This window comes from Chelmon rostratus, chromosome 2 (genome assembly GCF_017976325.1).
Source record: "Chelmon rostratus isolate fCheRos1 chromosome 2, fCheRos1.pri, whole genome shotgun sequence".
Lineage (NCBI taxonomy): Eukaryota > Metazoa > Chordata > Actinopteri > Chaetodontiformes > Chaetodontidae > Chelmon > Chelmon rostratus.
The window spans coordinates 5,801,880-5,818,660 of NC_055659.1; the positions used below are offsets into that span (position 1 = coordinate 5,801,880).

Consider the following 16,781-nt stretch of genomic DNA (forward strand, 5'->3'; position numbering starts at 1 on the left):
ATAGATAGAAAGATACCAGAGGTCTAATGACATTTAAACATGCGATATCTAAAAATGTGAAGCAATTTACAGCTATTAACATCTTTTTATTGCAAAACGGATTGTAATATAACCTAAAAATTGAGACCATCCCCAACCTTCTCACTTGCCTTTAACAGCTTGTGGACTGATTTCTATGTAAAAGACTTGGGATGGTTTGTCCATCAGGACAAATAGTCCATGCTGTCTTCACTCAGAGAATATTTCTACAGAGGAGTACAGATGACTCAGAGAGCTTCATCTCGTGGTGCTAAATTCGTGTTCATGAGAATGGGACGGGTGTCACAGTGACCTTGATATTTGACGATCAAAATCTAATCAGTCCTGGAGTTCAAGTGAACCTTTTTGCCAAATTTAAAAAAAAATCCTCAAGGCATTGCTAAGGTATTCATTGATGAGAATGAGACGGAAGTAAATATGTATAGGAGGATGGACAGACAACTCGAAAACATGCCTCCTGCCACAAGTGTTGGTGGCATGAAGGCATCACAAGTTAGTTGGTTCATCCAAACCCAGAGATCCAGACCCACCAGACTATGATTTTTTATGTCATTATTGACAATGTAGCACAGGATAGCAAGATAAATAGGGGAATGTATAAATTTATCTCATCCGTTCTGTTGTATATTGTATGTAATATTAGTATCATATTTGGCTTGTGTAATTTATTAGCAGATCATATAAAACCAGGCATACGTAAGACATATTATTCATTATTCACCATAAATACTCTGAATGAGTAATCTGTTCCTATCATTGTGGCATGAACTGTTTTCCACTGGTATACCTACCATTTTCTCATGATCTCTTCTCGTGATCTATCTTCAGATAGTCAGGAATGACAATGTGTCTGTGTATTGATAACACCTGATATAGCTTCGCTGTAAATTCCAAGATTGGTGTGAGCCATGTCCATCTGTTGTGGGTGGGTCTGGAACTGCAGCATCTACATCTGACGGAGCTCTCCGGCTCTGCAGGGCAATGTTTCTACCAGATTGGGCCACTCGCACAAATGCAACCTTGTACAATTTTAACTGACTAAAAATTCGTCACACATGCAGTATATTTTGGTCGCAGTCTGGAGCCTTGACACAGTACCTATAGCTTTATGTAAATTTGTCCATTTCGAAAATTGTGAAAGAGAACAGTTCCTACGCTGTTGATCCATTGTGGATGCAGTCTTCCTCAAATTAAAGCTGAAAGTAAACACTGGAACTCCATAGTCTCATCTTTTTTCATCTGAATGAGAGAAAAGTCTGAAGTTGTTTATTTGAGCCAGTGGGATCAGGGTGACCTAACATCCTGCAGCAGGCTGTCGGCCAAACATTTTAGGAGTTTTCATTGTTATCAGGTTTTGAAGGTCAGAGTTCTAGACTCTGTTTCCAGTTTGTCATCCTTTTGTGGCTACAAAGCACTTTCTACTGTTTTTTTTTTTAAAAAAGCTACTATTACTTACTTACCGACACCATCACAATGCTCTGGTTAGTTTGAGATGTCTTATCATGTTGCTACTTTAACTGCTGGAGAATCACTACCATCATGCAGACAGAAACGCTGCAGAAATTCATTATCTACGCTGATAAATCACCCTGAGCTGCAGAACACTCACGTGGCTCTGGACTGCAGAAGGTGCCGTTGCCCTGAAATCCAGATTTACACTGACAACCAGCACCTGGCACACAGTCCGCCTGGGCGTGGCACTGCCGGCACTCCTCTGGGATCGAGCCTGGACAGACAGACAGACAGACAGATGGATGATTCAGCAAAGAAAGAAGTTAAACAGGCCTTTCAAACTGTAAAAACAAGCAGATTTTAGCAACCTAGAAAACACTCAAGAAATGTTTAAGCTGGATCAACACCTCCACACAAACAATCAAGATGACTATCTGATGATACCTAACTCCTGTATGGGATAAAAGATGAATTCAAGGGAGTCATAACCATTGAGTTACAGCTTTTAAATGTGTTGTGTTGCTGTGACACCACCTGTACATGAAATGTGAGAACAAAGAAGTAAGAAAACATATACATAAACAATAATAATTGGTTACACATTACTGCACATAGGAATACTGGTTGACAGTTCATGGTTTATTATACACTGATATTTCACGAGTGAATTTGTCAGATTGGGTGTGTTTGGTCTACTGGGTGCAGTGTTGATTGTAAACTCTGACAGCAGCAGGAAGGAAGGACCTGCGGTATCACTCCTTCACACACTGTGGGTGAAGCACCCTGCAGCTGAAGGAGCTGCCCAGTGCTGTCAGAGTGTCCTGCATGGGGTGGGTCATGTTCTCCATCATGATAGCTTAGCCATCATCTCCCTCTCTCCCACAACCTCCACCCGGTTGAGGGGGCATCCAAGGACAGAGGTGGCTTTCTGAACCACTCTGTGAAGTCTCTTCCTGTCAGCAGTCGAGATGCAGCAGACCACTCCATAGAAGGTGGCTGCTGCCACCACACAGTCGAAAAAGGTCCTAAGGAGTGCCCCCTGCACTCCAGAAGACCTGAATCTCCTCAGCAGATACTGTCTGAGACATCAGAGAACTTCAGCTAGTGGCAGTTAACTCGATTGAGCGTCTGCAGTGTGGAGGGTGAAAAGGAAGACTGCCGGGGCCTCCATGCTGCAGACAACCATGTTGGACTCACAGTCCTGCATCCTCACATACAGTGGTCATTTTGTGAGGCAGTCCATGAACCATGCTTTGAGGTGGTGGGCCACCCCTGTATGCTCCAACTTGTCCCCCAGAAGTGTGGGCTGTATGTTGTATAGCTGTGGCACTCTCTCTAGCTCCAGGATCAGGTTGAACATGCGCTCAGCTATTGTGCAAACTGGTCTAAACAGGACTTAGGAAGAATTTTGCTTCTGAAACCAAAGTGCCTTATAAATGGCCACAATGTTGTGCCACTGATCAAGACACTCAGCATAAGGTAATCATTTGTTGCTTGTCCTATGGCCACATTTTCCACCAAATGTAACTTAAATCAGTCAGATTTTAGAATAATGTACGAAAAGACAAAGATATATACTGTGTCCTCTGGTGGAGGTAAAAGTTAAATTTTAAGTCTGGTGATTCTTGTTATCAGCAAATCCCATCAAAGCCAGAGACAGAATAGGGGAGTCAGAAAGCACTGAGAGACAGAGTAACACATTGTTGGTTTTGTTCTTTTCATGGATTTGCTGACAAAAAGGAACATAAAAAATATCACCAAACTGATAATTTTGACTTCTGACAACATTAATTGTGTTGAAGTCCTCACATTCAGGAGAAAAACTCACCTCTTTCGTTCTGGCAGCGATCACCCTCCCAGCCTGGTTTACAGACACACTGTCCAGAACCCTCAATGCCCTCATCACACCTTCCCTGCTTCCCACAGCTGCAGACTGTGAAAGAGAAATAACATGACTCAACCTCCCTCGCTCTGCTAATTCAAAATAATCCGACAATGGAGTTTTTTCAGGTGTCCAAGGTTTCCGCAGTCTGAACAGTCTGGTTCATTTTCTCCATAGGCAATGTTAGGTGACTGACAGATATGAAACATTCTTGACTGAATCCTCAGTACAAAAGATAAACATTTGTGTTGGAACATTTCTGTACAGGTCAAAGGTACAAACCTATGGAAATAAAACAACTGCCAAGGTGCACTTCAGTAATAAACATTGACTCACAGAGCACTAAATTCCCTTGTGTGCTACACTGATCTGTGAAGCTAAACATTGTTTTGTAGACACCTGATGAAAAATTCAGCAGTTTAATTCAGTTCACTCTGTGATTCCGGATCAGTTTGGGATTAATTCAGTAACCATGGTGATGGGTTTTGTTCCCAGCTGCAATGACAAAGAGTTTTGAATGTGCTACTGATTCACAACTCTGACTGGTTTCCTCTTCGCGGCAAGGAGACTCGTGAGTTGACAGACATTGAGGAGATCATTAAAACCTAAATGGAACCTAAATGGAAGATGATCAGCAGCTGTTTCATGTTTTTAACTCGGTCTGCTGGGTGACTGAGTGAAGACAGCTGGCAGGTTTGTCCTGAGCTGGAAGCACACCCAGCTGTGTGATGGTGAGTGTGGAGTGTTGCTATGGAGACAGACTGCAGGAGAGCTGATGGGGGTGAGACTGTCTGCTGATTTCAGATTTTTTGGGGGGTTGGGGGTGGGGGATTAAAAAGACATTATTGGAGGATACATTAAAGTTCTAATTTCTGCCGTGGTCCTACAACTGTAAGGGCTTACACCACAGCTATGGCGGGTTCGTGTGTCGGCTCAGTTGCTATACCATAGCTAACCTCCTCCAAAATGGAACTACACACTGTGGCTACAGCAGAAACGGAGATACCACACAGAGCCAACAAGAACTGTGATTGGTCATGTTGGCCTGCTTATGTTTTCTCCTACAAGTTTGTGAAGCAGGTGGAGATCATTGATAGTGAAACAACAATAAACAAGTTGAAGAATGGTAATCTACTCCATATGTCTAGCAGAGTAATGTATGCTGCAAACCTTCTGCTCGCTATGATCGCTACTGCACGTCAGTGGCCTCATATTCAGTAACGAAACAAGGTGGTACAGGAGTTACCTGGATTATTATGTGTGTACTGATGATACAATCTGCCGCTGAGGATTTTTGTCACTTCAACCAATGAAAGTAACGGCCAGCCCAAGATAAAAATGAGATGCTGCTATATGAATATTTGGAATGTTGGTATTTGTTAATAAAAAACAGCGAGGAGACATAAAAGGCTTGAGAGTTTGAATGTGGGTATTTTTCAACCTTGGCTACTGGTATCCAACCTATAAACTGGATTCGGTATTTTACCACATTCACTTAAAATTAAGGACCGATGGAGATGTGTGCCTCAAGAGAATACTTTTAAAAACTAATATATAATGCAAAAAGCTAAAATATATTTACATCTCATGATCACTTTGCTGTGAAACTGTCCACAGAGAATCACATTACTTCATTCTGGTATTTTCTTCAGACAGGAGGATCTCACAAATACGAAGTCTGACTTCTAGCTTGGGTTACAACACACTGTTATTTTTAATTTTGGGCTTCCTGTTTCTGGTGTACCTGTGCAGTTGGGGCCATAATGGCCGATGACACACAGTTCACAGGCTTTTCCTCTGAAGCCTTGGTGGCACGTACATCTTCCTGAACCACGCACATCATCGTCGCAGACACCATGGTTGCCACAAGGGGCCTCGACACCACCTGGACAAACTGAAACACACAGGGAAGGGCTGAAGTCAAAACAATTGTGTAACATAACCAATAACTTTAACAGAGTCTGTATTCTTAACACTACGGTGTCACTTGTACTTCTGCTACAAGATGCTGTGTCAAAATGACAGCAATGATGAAGTTCAATAAAATGACAGAAGGGGGAAGATGTTCATAACCAAGACAAAACCAACTAGAGGTGTTTCTGGAGGTGGACATTTTCATCAATCACACAAATGCCTCAGGTAAGGATTTCTAAAAGTCGGGTAATAACCAAGTAGCAAAAATACAACAGCACTTTGGTCCAAAGGTGAGATTGCATAAAAACAGTTCCAGAGGATGATTTCAATGACACCCTCAACTTTCTTACAGCAGCAACATGCAGACAGAATTCCTTCATGCACACAAGAAAATATCTGAATCTAATGTGCAATGTCCTGATCCCATTCCAGTCTTCCAGAGGATGAAACCCAGATTTAAATGGCCCAATGGTGAGGTCCTAAAAATGAACACTAGAGCGTCTATGGGACACAAGACTTTCTCCAGATTGAGATGAATGTCTGACTACAGGAGCATCTTCCCTACATGCCTTCCTTCCCTCCTTACCCTGACAGTCTCTGCCATAATGGTTTTTGCAGCACTTCTGGACCCAGGAAGGAAAGTGACAAACTCTCTTACATCCCCTCCGGTTGAAAGGATCGTCCAGGTGGGAATACCAAGGTGAGTAGCCGACCCCATACCTGGAGCGATAGTTCAAACAAGTCTCCGTCTTTCCCTGAAAGAAGGCAGGACTGACATTTATCTTTCTTCATAGTTTATGTATTGTACAAGCTACTTCTGTTTTTGGCAGATTTTACCGTGTCTTCGTGCCTGAAGGGGCAGGATGGAGGGCTGAAGCAGCGCCCACAGCGTCCCTGAGACATTTTAGGTTAAGGGAAAAAAAAAAATTAATTATAATTAATAATACAAGTACTAGCAGTTATATGGTGAGCATTGAAGCAGCAGTCTTAAGATAATAGCATTAGCACTACTTACGTAAGTGGTTCTGTTTTCCAAGGTGTCGCAGTGCGCTCCCAGGCCAGGTGGCTCCAGTAACTGGTCGATGCCATAGGCCAAGCCCTCTTTGAAGTTCAGGTAGCGCTCCACTAACCTGGCTGCGTTATCATTAATCACTACAGCCCCCTACACACGTACGCGCACGCACACACGCATACACACACGATATGTATTTTTGAGGTGTAAATTCTCCTCATGAAGCTCTGCCCTTTAAAGTTTCATAATTTTTTATTTGTTTGTTCAGTCCACATTGAACATATATGTCAAAGGTTTATAGCACCTCCAAACCCAAATGAAAATAAATCCCGATCTGCCTGTGTCTTCCGTCAGAGGTCGGTACATGAGGCATTTTTATTCTGATTGGACTATAATTCAGATTATTGGTGGAATCTTAGGGTCCATGTAAATGCAGCTAGTGTGTTACCTGTCAGTTCAAATCACTTCTTTTTCACAGCTCTTGGTTAATTGGTTATAAGTCAATGTGAACAAGACACAGACCAGAACTAAAAGACAACAATGGATCAGTTTTTAGTTTTCAGATAGCGACCACTGTTTGTCAGGAACCAGGATGTTATTGTTGTCGTCAATAAGAAACAGTGTTCTCTCCTACATCACCATGGTAGACAATACTGGTTACCATAGCAACAGCCATCTGTCAGGTGCAGAAGCCAATATGACTACCTGTTTGATGTGTGTGTGTGTGTGTGTGTTCGAGAGTTTTTTCTTACCACCAGGGTCTTGTCACAGCTGTACTTGATGGTGGATCCATGCATGGTACGGAAGGATGAGTATTTATCCGGCTGACTGAAACCCATCACCTGCACACACACACACGCACACACGCACACACGCACACACACACACACACACACACAGAGAAAATCACACTGATCTGTTTCTAGAGCTACAACAGGCACTCAGACAGACTCTCCATCCTCCTGCTTCTCACCTCTTTTTGAATTTTGGCTTGATTGATTTCAGATATTCACATTCACGTTAGGATACACATTTCCTAATGACTGGTGACCCTATGACCTTTCCTCTGCAACCACTAGGGCTGTCAATAAAATAATGTCTAAATAAAATAATGTCTACACCATGTTGTTGAATTACTTGGAAGAACCAGCTTGAACTTCACGTCAGTTTCAGCCAATTGTTTGCAGAGCTTCCAGTTGTTGCTGTTCTAGGTGGAAGACTTCAACGTCCCAGACAGACAGGAGAAATTCCAGTCACATTATCTGTGATTATGGACGTAAGGAGTAAGAGAGTAAGATGTGTTTCATTTAACCAGAAATAGCTGTTATATCGCTCTTGCCGAAGCCACCAGAGAGTAATTTTATCACTATAAAACACACTTCACTTAAACACAACTGAAACAAAATAAAAATTACCAAAAAATCAGATTATTTTTTTAACAAATCATATTTATATTCTGAATTTACAATCTTTGTTGACAGCGCCAGCAACGATCCTCAAACTTTATATTTTCAGTTCCAAGCAGGGGTGGAGTGGGAATGACTTTCTGCCTGGGTTTGGGAAACCATGACTGACATTTTGACTGTTTTTTGACATTTCATGAAGAAAAGGATTAATTGAGAAAATGAACAAATTATACATACTGATAACAAGAATTACTGCCTCGTGGCTGTTTGCCTCCGCCAGCCAGTCAAGTTGCAGTTTACATCAATGTCTGTCCAGACTCATATAATATAAGCAGCGAGGACTTTAATAAAAGGTATTCAATGTATTTCTGGTGAAATGGAAGTTCTCACTGTATTGACATTTATGACTCCAGTGAAGAATTTCCAGTAAGATACATGCTGTCTCACTTAGAGACTGTTTTTTCAGAGGAGTACAGAGGACTGACAGAGAGCTTCATCACATGATGCAACAGTAATCACCTGAAGATGCATTGGTCCATATGGATGTTGTTGTAGAGAAGCTACAAACTGTTAAACATGGATGCTTCACACACATCTTCAACCCGGCAGCACAGAAGATCTGTACAATCAGCACAGTTTCAGGGTGGATGCCCAAGATTAGAGTCACCAATTCAGTATCTGACCGAAAGTGAAATATGGTACCCAAATTTCCCCGGCAGGGGATTAATAAAGTTTCATCTTATCTTATCTGACTATGCCCTTCTGTTCCTGAGTTATGGTGTTGAATAACGACCAGAAAAGTATTATTGCAGAACGTAGTGATGTTACAGTGAAGTTGACCTTTAACCTTTTGGATATGAAATGTAATCACTTATCCATTTTATCCTATGAGACATTTGTGTGAAATGTTGTCATAAGTAGCGTATGAATTGTTTGAGTTGTGGTCAAAAATGTCTTTTATGAGGTCATAGTGACCTTTAAATATTAACCACCAAGTTCTTATCAGTTCATTCTGGGGTCCAAGTGGATGTTGTGCCACATTCGAAGAAATTCCCTCAAGAAGCTAAAGGAGTTCCTGAGATATCACATTCAGGAGAATGTGACATACAGCCACGCTGGTGCTTTTTTTAATCACTGTTTTCCTTTTGCCTTGTAACTATCTTTTCAAAATGAAGATCTAAATGTCAAAGTATTAACTACTGTGGAATTGATCCTCTTACTACCTTCTTCCTCCTCCTCCCCTCCCTCCTCTTACCCTGGAGTTGCGTATGATGTGAGCCTTCACAGTAGCAGCCAGTTGGTCTTTGTGGTCGGGGCTGGAGAGCCAGCGCTGTCTTTCTGCTGGCAGGGAGTTGAGGGCTTCGTCTGTGGGCCAGAGCATGGTGAACGGCTGGTGGATGGACAACTTGAGCACTGGAAGTAACCCTGCATCCTGCACAAAGAGCACAGAGTACAGATCAGTGCTGGCACTAGCAGCATAAGTTAGTATAATAGTGTTTTACAATAGCTCATATCTTTTTATATTTACATTTATATAACCCTTTATACAACTGCACAATGTTGAACAGAATGGAAAAGACACATTAAAACCTCTACATACAAAAATACAAAACATTTTTTTAGCTCAACACATGGCAGGGTCAGTTGGTCCACCACTTTGGTCCAGGCTCAAATGCCTTCACGGATTTCCATGAAATCTGTCACTGATGTCCACCTCATTTTAATGTAATTGTAATCACTTTGTGATTTCATTTAGCACTATCTTAACCTGTTTCTCAGGCTCTGTCTCTTGCTCACACACGTTCCACACGAATCTCACATCAAATAAGAGAGAGCCACAAAGCCAATCCTTGATGAACAATATAGCTAGTTTATACAGTGATCACACTACATAAGTTACCTTTGCACACAGTGAGCATCAACATTGGTCCATGAACTTTACAAAGAGCATAAACAGCAGTTTGCATGACTTTAGCAGTGGCATACACACACATACAGGAATCTTCACAATCACAAAACAACTTTTACATGCATATTGAGTTTTGGCTCTCACAGACTGATATATTCATTAAAATGTAACTGTTGATGTGAATATGTCTGGAAATGGCAGCTGGAAATGGCTCTCCATCTACTGCACCTCTCCTACCACTGGCGCATCACCAAGATACAAAACCAGTGCAGGCAAGACAATAAACTCAGTGCACCACAGAAACTACCAGTTCACCAGTTTACTGCCGGCACCAAAGCAGAGCCCATTAAGTCTTAAAATAAAGTATAATGCAGTCCCTTCTGCATAGTTTAATACATGTCACAATCTGCTTCTCAGTCCTTCCCTCCAGCCACATTTCCACTTCTAAAAACCTGTTCCCTGCCGTTGTCTACGAGTCCATCGGATTCCCCCCGTCTCAGCCATTCCCTTCTGCCCTGCACTTACCTGACCTTCCACATCCACTCTCACCTGTTTCCACTTAACCTCATCATCCCTGCAGTATTTAACCTGCCCATTCCCACTCATTCCCTGCGAGACTGCTAAATTCCTTTTCTTTCTAGCCCTGTATTCTGTTAAAGTGTTATCGGAGGCCTGAAACCTGTTTCATGCCTATTTGAACCTCTGCTTGATCTTTCTGGACTTTCCAGCCTGCAGCTTTGATTTGTTTGCCTGTTTGGACCACCTTCCTTATCTAGACTCTTGCCTGTCAGCTACTCTGACAGCTTATGTAACTTCAGTGTTCACTATTCAGGATATGGATACTCTATTGATTGATACTCAGGTTACTGATACTTTTTTTTTACCTTGACGAGTTTGTAGAAGCGGCTGTAGCCATAAAACACAGCGGCTGAGGAGAAGTTCATCTAAACAGAGAGAGAGAGAGAGAGAGGTCACACTGCCTGTCTCTTAAGTCTGACTGATCATCAGTCACTTATTCATTTGAATCAAACTCAGAGCACCATGTTAGACTGGAGACTTGGTTTGTCCTGCAGCTTGTAGGGCGTCAACAGCATGTCGATGTGGTGAATGACTCCATTAGATGTGGTGTAATCACTCTTCACAATCCTTGATTTGTTGTTGACCCAGACTGAACCCTGCAGGGAGAGATAGACAGGTGTGGAGAGACGGAGAGGGGAGGCAGACAGGTACAAACACGGATGACGTGAGTGGAAAGGTGGATTGTGAGACAGGTGAAGATATAGAGACAGCTGGAGAGAAGGATTTTCAGCCAAACACAAACTTGCTCATCCCTCTCGATAGCTGTCTGTTGACAGACATGAGTCATTTTGAATTATATAATAGCACATGCCATCAGAGGTCAGACTGTCTGCTAACAACTCCATGACAACCTGTTCCATGTGGAGCTACTAAAGATACACTCCATTGAAAATCACATCAACACGTTCACCTCACCTCAGCAATTGGGGGTTCAGAGTCTTGTGACACTGTGGCACTGCCAAGATGGCTTGCTATTTGTCAACAGAACAAATTTGCATATCACCAAAAGTTCACCAAACAGATGCGGATTCACTTAACTCACACGAGCAAATCTACTGATTGAGGAAATTTAGATTTGAATTTACATTTAAACAGATTTTGCTGTAAAAACTGACATGCTAGCGTCCTCCACACACTTTCAAGACTCCACAGAGTGAATGAGTGATTCCATTAACTTTCATTCACACAGTAAAACCCTATTCTTAAAACCCACACTGACTTTTGGCTCATAAAGGTGATGATCAACACTCTGTATTATTGAGTCCAGCACCTGTCTGTCTGTTTGGCTTATGTGTGCGCATGTTACCTGCTCCAGGCTGAAGTGCAGCATGTATCCCGACGTCGAGACAACAAGCTTGGTGGATTTGAGGTCACTCAACATCAAAGTCTCACAGGAAACAATGTGGTAACGAACAAGGTCAGCAAGACGACCAGACCGGTTCCAGTCTTCAAACTGTAGAATCACAAACACATAAACACACAATCAATCAATGATGTACAGTACATATTATGTACCAGCAAAAATAATCCACACTCATGACTCACATACAAATATTTACTTAGTATATGATTAATACTGTGATTCCACTTGTAACTAACCATATAGTTTTTCTTGCTAAAGATAAACAAAAAATTGAGGGAAGGTAATATTTCTACTGTTATATTAGTTAATATACAAACAGCAGATGTTGTACACACAGAGGAGTCGCTGTTGTTTCTGTCAATAGGAACAAAGACGGTGAACGGCCCATCACCATAAAGACCACGAGGGCCAGACATCTGAGAAACACAGAGAGAACACAGACAGAACACTGAAAAAAATATTAAAATAAATTAATTTCTCCTTTTTGTCAATGATAATTTTAACCAAATAAAGACACAAGTAAAAACAAACACCAAAGAGCTATATGCTTCATTTGTAGGCAAAGATTTATTTCAGTTGGACTTTAATCATGACATTTTCCATTTTGTGATTGCTTTAACTTTATCAGTCGTCAGCGCTGTGCCACCTAAGAAATCAAAAAATCCAACCTACTTAGCAGCAAGTGTAGTTTTATTTACTGTGTGGGCGCCAACAGGACTCACAGATAACATTCGACGGAAGAAGTCGTTCTCTGGCTGTCGGAACAGCTCCTGTAAGACAGACAACACAACAAAACTTCCTGTGAGGGGGGAGGGGTGCAGCAGTGGGAGGTCAGAAGTCAGGGGGAAGTCAGAGATCATGTGACTCACATTGTTGGTGCTTCCCCGACAATCGAAGCCATCGCCAATGTGGCCTCGGAGGCAGGTGCAGTTCCTTTGACCCTTACCCATGTACTCACAGCGAGCATGTTTACTGCAGCCGCCATTGTTCTGCGCACATACACACGCATGCAAGCACACACGCACACAAACAATGTATCTTTAATTGCTGATATAGGACAGGCATTTACAGCCCTGCATCCATTTTCAGTTTTAATAAAATCATTGATAATGTGTCTGATAACTTGATTCATCCATCAGTTTGTATACTTGTACAGATGTAGCCTTGCTGTGCCCATGGCAAAAAAAATATATATGAAAATATATTTTCCAAAATTTTATGTTTGAAGTTATAAAAATTGCTCAGAAGTTAAGTGGACACATCAGCTCCTTTTGTTCTTGTTAATCCTTCAAAAGCAGAAGTCGGTTTAATGAGCTGAGAGGAAAGCAGGACAGCTTCTCTCTAGGAAACTGTTCTTCTCCAGGAACTTCACCCCAAACGTTTCAGGAGTGTGTATGTTCTCAACTCATCTTAGAAGACAATCATATCTGTGCAGTTTGGGAAATATCTTGTAGTACAAACAAATGCTCCCATTTTTACTGTCTGTTCACTACTGTTAGTATACATACAGTTTATTCTTTGCTAATTCATTTAATGGGTTGCAATTTACATATATGCACCAAATAAGCCAACAGTAGGGCTGGAGGTAATGAGCTACAAACACAGAGAGCACACTGTAATTATTCTGCTGCTGCATTCTGCACAGAATTTATTTTGACTATCCAGAAGAAATGGAGTTTAAAGATTAGCTTGAAGTAAAAAAAATAAAAAAATCAGTTGAAGAAACATCTTGATGATTGCTGCTTAAGTCCAAATGACCTCACTGCATGAACTCGGAATCTGTGTGGAACAACTCACTGTCAGATTTAAATAACTAATGAAGATGTCCAGCTGTGTGATCTGTGCATAAAATGATGCGTTTTGTATCCACAAAATCAGACCAACGTACATACCTGCTGCTGTGTGAGGACTACACGTATTTAACTGACTGAGAGAGAGGGAAAAACAAAATCGTGTTTTGTTGTTCTTGTGTTTTTGAGGAGGTCTGTGTAAGAACCTTTGTCAAAAATCCATGAAAATTGCTCTTTGTGTTCAAGTAAACATAATCTACGGGGGACACCTTCTGCCTCCTGCATGTATCATTGGGTTGGTACCATTTATTTTTATTACTTATTTATCTTTTTATTAATTCCCCTCTTGTCTCTACCATTTGCCTTTACTGCTTATGCCAGCAGTCAATTCTGTATGAACAAGTCATTCTGTTTTTCAAGACTTCATTTCATAAAAGAAGAAAAGACATCTGCCAATGGGGTGAAATAATTCCAATTACTCTCGCCTCAGTTTCCCTATTTCTTTTTTAAGAAATAAGTGTCAGTATCTTGCAACAGGACAGAATAAAGCAGATGGCTGCACAAGAATCAGCAAAATGACACATATACATACATTTTTGCAGGGGTTGACGGGATAACAGAACTTCCCCCATCCCTGAAAGCCCATCATACACCTACAGGCTGTCTGGAGACGACAACAGAGCAGATGGAGAAAACAGTCAGTCAGTAAAAGAGTCAGTCACTTCATCCATCTGTTCCCTCCCTCCCCCCGTGCTTTGCCAATTAACAAATCAAATAATAATTTCTCCAGAACTCAAGTTTGTCACCAGTGAATCTGCACCAAATTTTTTAAGATGCAACATGGTACTATTGTTCCTTGGAGGGAAACCATTAAAAGAAAATTTTGTTTTTCTACAACCTACTGAGATCAAACAAAACAAGGAAGCTGAAGGTGCAATAGTCACCACAGAAGCACATTACCAACTAAAACTAGGTCTGACACTCAACACCTTTGGGCCTCAATGCCATCCATTCATCTTCTCCCGCTTATCCGGAACCGGGTCGCGGGGGCAGCAGTCTAAGCAGGGATGCCCAGACTTCCCTCTCCCCACACACTTCTTTCAACTCTTCCGGGGGGAACCCGAGGCGTTCCTAGGCCAGCCGAGCGAAATAGTCCCTCCAGCATGTCCTGGGTCATCCCCAAGGCCTCTTCCTGGTGGGGCATGCCCGGAACACCCTCCCTTGAAGCGGCCAGGAGGCATCCGATAGAGATGCCCAAGCCACCTCAGCTGGCTCCTCTCGACGTGAAGGTGCAGCGGCTCTACTTTGAGCTCCTCCCGAGTGACAGAGCTCCTCACCCTGTCTCTAAGGGAGCGCCCCCGCCACCCTGCGGAGGAAACCCATTTCAGCTGCTTGTATCCGAGATCTCGTTCTTTTGGTCATGACCCAAAGTTCATGACCATAGGTGAGGGTAAGAACGTAGACTGACTGGTCAATCGAGAGCTTTGCCTTTTAGCTCAGCTCCTTCTTTACCACAACAGACTGGTTGGACTGGACCCCAAGATACTTGAACTCCTCCACTTGAGGCAGGAGCTCTCCTCCAACCCAGAGGGAGCAAGCCACCCTTTTCCGGTCGAGAACCATGGCCTCGGACTTGGAGGTGATTCTCATCCCAGCCGCTTCGCACTCGGCTGCAAACCGCCCCAACACATGCTGGAGGTCCTGATTCAAAGGAGCCAACAGGACAACATCATCAGCAAAAAGCAGAGATGAGATTCTGAGGTCCCCAAACCAGACTCCTTCCAGCCCTTGGCTGCGCCTAGAAATTCTGTCCATAAAAATAATGAACAGAACCGGTGACAAAGGGCAGCCCTGCCAGAGTCCAACATGCACTCGGAACAGGTCTGACTTACTGCAGGAGGCTGAGGAGTGTGATCCCCCTATAATTGGAGCACACCCTCCGGTCCCCCTTTTAAATAGAGGGACCACCACCCCAGTCCGTGGGAGAGGCCTCAATGTTAGATTAAAAATGATGGTCCTCATGATTTCAGATGATAATGTACTTCAGATGTGCATACACCCAAACTAGAATCTAATTTCCACAGACCAAGTGGCACTCAGTAAATTCTGGCAACCAGCGGTCCATTTTGTAGGTCATCCTGGCATGCTCGGAGGACTTTTTGTCAATGAGTACGATCCTTTTTGTTTGGAAACAGGAGAAACAGTAATTTTATCATCATAAAACACATTTCATTCAAACCTGACAGAACAAAATAAAACTCACCAAAACTGCCTTAGGTTATCTTTCCACCGTTCCAACAATCACCACCTTTGGTTTGGTCTAAATAAACTCTTAATTCACTGTGTTACATGTGGAAGCAAGAGGGAGTGTGGACATCAGAGAAGCAGCAGATAAAACCAGAGCCAGAATATTTTCACCTCCAACTCTGTGAAGTCAGGGTTTACTTAGAACAAAGCAGAGGTGGTGATTGTTGGAAGAGTAGAAGATAAACCAAGTTTTGGTAAGTTTTATTTTGTTTCAGCTGAGTTTGAATGTGTGTGCGCTTTAGGATGACAAAATGACTGATTCTGTAAATGGAGTCTGGTGACTTTGGTGAGAGTGATAGCGGTTGTAGGGATCTCTGTAGGGATCCTTTCCCACACGTTTATATTTTGACGGTGTGCAGTTGCCTGGAGGGTTTACACTGCAGTCTGTTTCATGGGTGACAGCTGCAGTACTCTCACCCAACTGGACCACTTTCAAAACATTTTCCAATCAGTCATTTAAACACAAAAAATGGGAAAATGGGGTCAAGCTTGAAAAATACAGAAGTTATCCTTGAAGATTAACATTGTAAGGCAGCAATTGGAAAAGGTCAGTTTTGGTGGGAGGAAAACAGCATTTTAGACTGGATGGATGGCTGGAATAGAGAAAAATTTAACCGGTATAGAACTGAGTCTTGACTGTGTTGGGTTTGGATGAACATTGTTCAGTATGGAAATCCGAGAGTTGACTGCAGTACACTGTTGTCTTACACTGTTGGGGCCAGTTCTGATGCACTCTGCTGACTTGTGGCAGCCTCCATTGTTGACCAGACAACCGTCAATCTCTGTGAACACACAACACATTAGAAATTAATCTTTACGACACTCACAACATGTAAATCAGAATTTTTTTGTAGTGTTTAGATGTTGTTTCCTCCCGCTTTGTGATAAAGTAAATACATCCTGGAACTATCTCTGTGCTGGATGTACAGAGATGAAACTGATATCTTCACATCTGACTCTGGAGAATACAGAGAACACATTTAACTACAGAGGTCATGAAAGGTCATGGAGGGATGTTTTTATTTTCCTGAAATGCTTTGGCGTTACCTTGTAACAAGTTTGGCCTCTCTTACCAACTTACTCCCAGAGCGAGCATGAAAGCTGGCCTCAAGGAGGCAAAATGAGACA

At 42.3% G+C, this 16,781-nt stretch overlaps 1 protein-coding gene across 3 annotated transcripts in view; it reads right to left on the reverse strand.

Annotated features, from left to right (window-relative positions):
* stab1 (stabilin 1) overlaps positions 1-16,781 on the reverse strand; it is a 74,335-nt gene that overhangs the window by 14,519 nt on the left and 43,035 nt on the right. For 2 of the 3 annotated variants that reach the window (XR_006007112.1, XM_041944190.1), the window contains exons 43-58: positions 16,362-16,435; positions 13,939-14,010; positions 12,426-12,545; positions 12,255-12,326; positions 11,892-11,972; positions 11,500-11,646; positions 10,655-10,789; positions 10,499-10,558; positions 8,961-9,137; positions 7,052-7,141; positions 6,303-6,449; positions 6,125-6,181; positions 5,874-6,042; positions 5,118-5,267; positions 3,320-3,424; positions 1,649-1,765 (exon numbers count right to left, since the gene is read on the reverse strand). Coding sequence is in view for 2 of the 3 variants with exons in the window: in XM_041944190.1 (XP_041800124.1) it covers positions 1,649-1,765; positions 3,320-3,424; positions 5,118-5,267; positions 5,874-6,042; positions 6,125-6,181; positions 6,303-6,449; positions 7,052-7,141; positions 8,961-9,137; positions 10,499-10,558; positions 10,655-10,789; positions 11,500-11,646; positions 11,892-11,972; positions 12,255-12,326; positions 12,426-12,545; positions 13,939-14,010; positions 16,362-16,435 (1,773 nt within the window). In the remaining variant the exon portion in view is untranslated. The remainder of the gene's footprint in view (positions 1-1,648; positions 1,766-3,319; positions 3,425-5,117; positions 5,268-5,873; positions 6,043-6,124; positions 6,182-6,302; positions 6,450-7,051; positions 7,142-8,960; positions 9,138-10,498; positions 10,559-10,654; positions 10,790-11,499; positions 11,647-11,891; positions 11,973-12,254; positions 12,327-12,425; positions 12,546-13,938; positions 14,011-16,361; positions 16,436-16,781) is intronic. The other variant, XM_041944198.1, reaches the window with a different exon arrangement.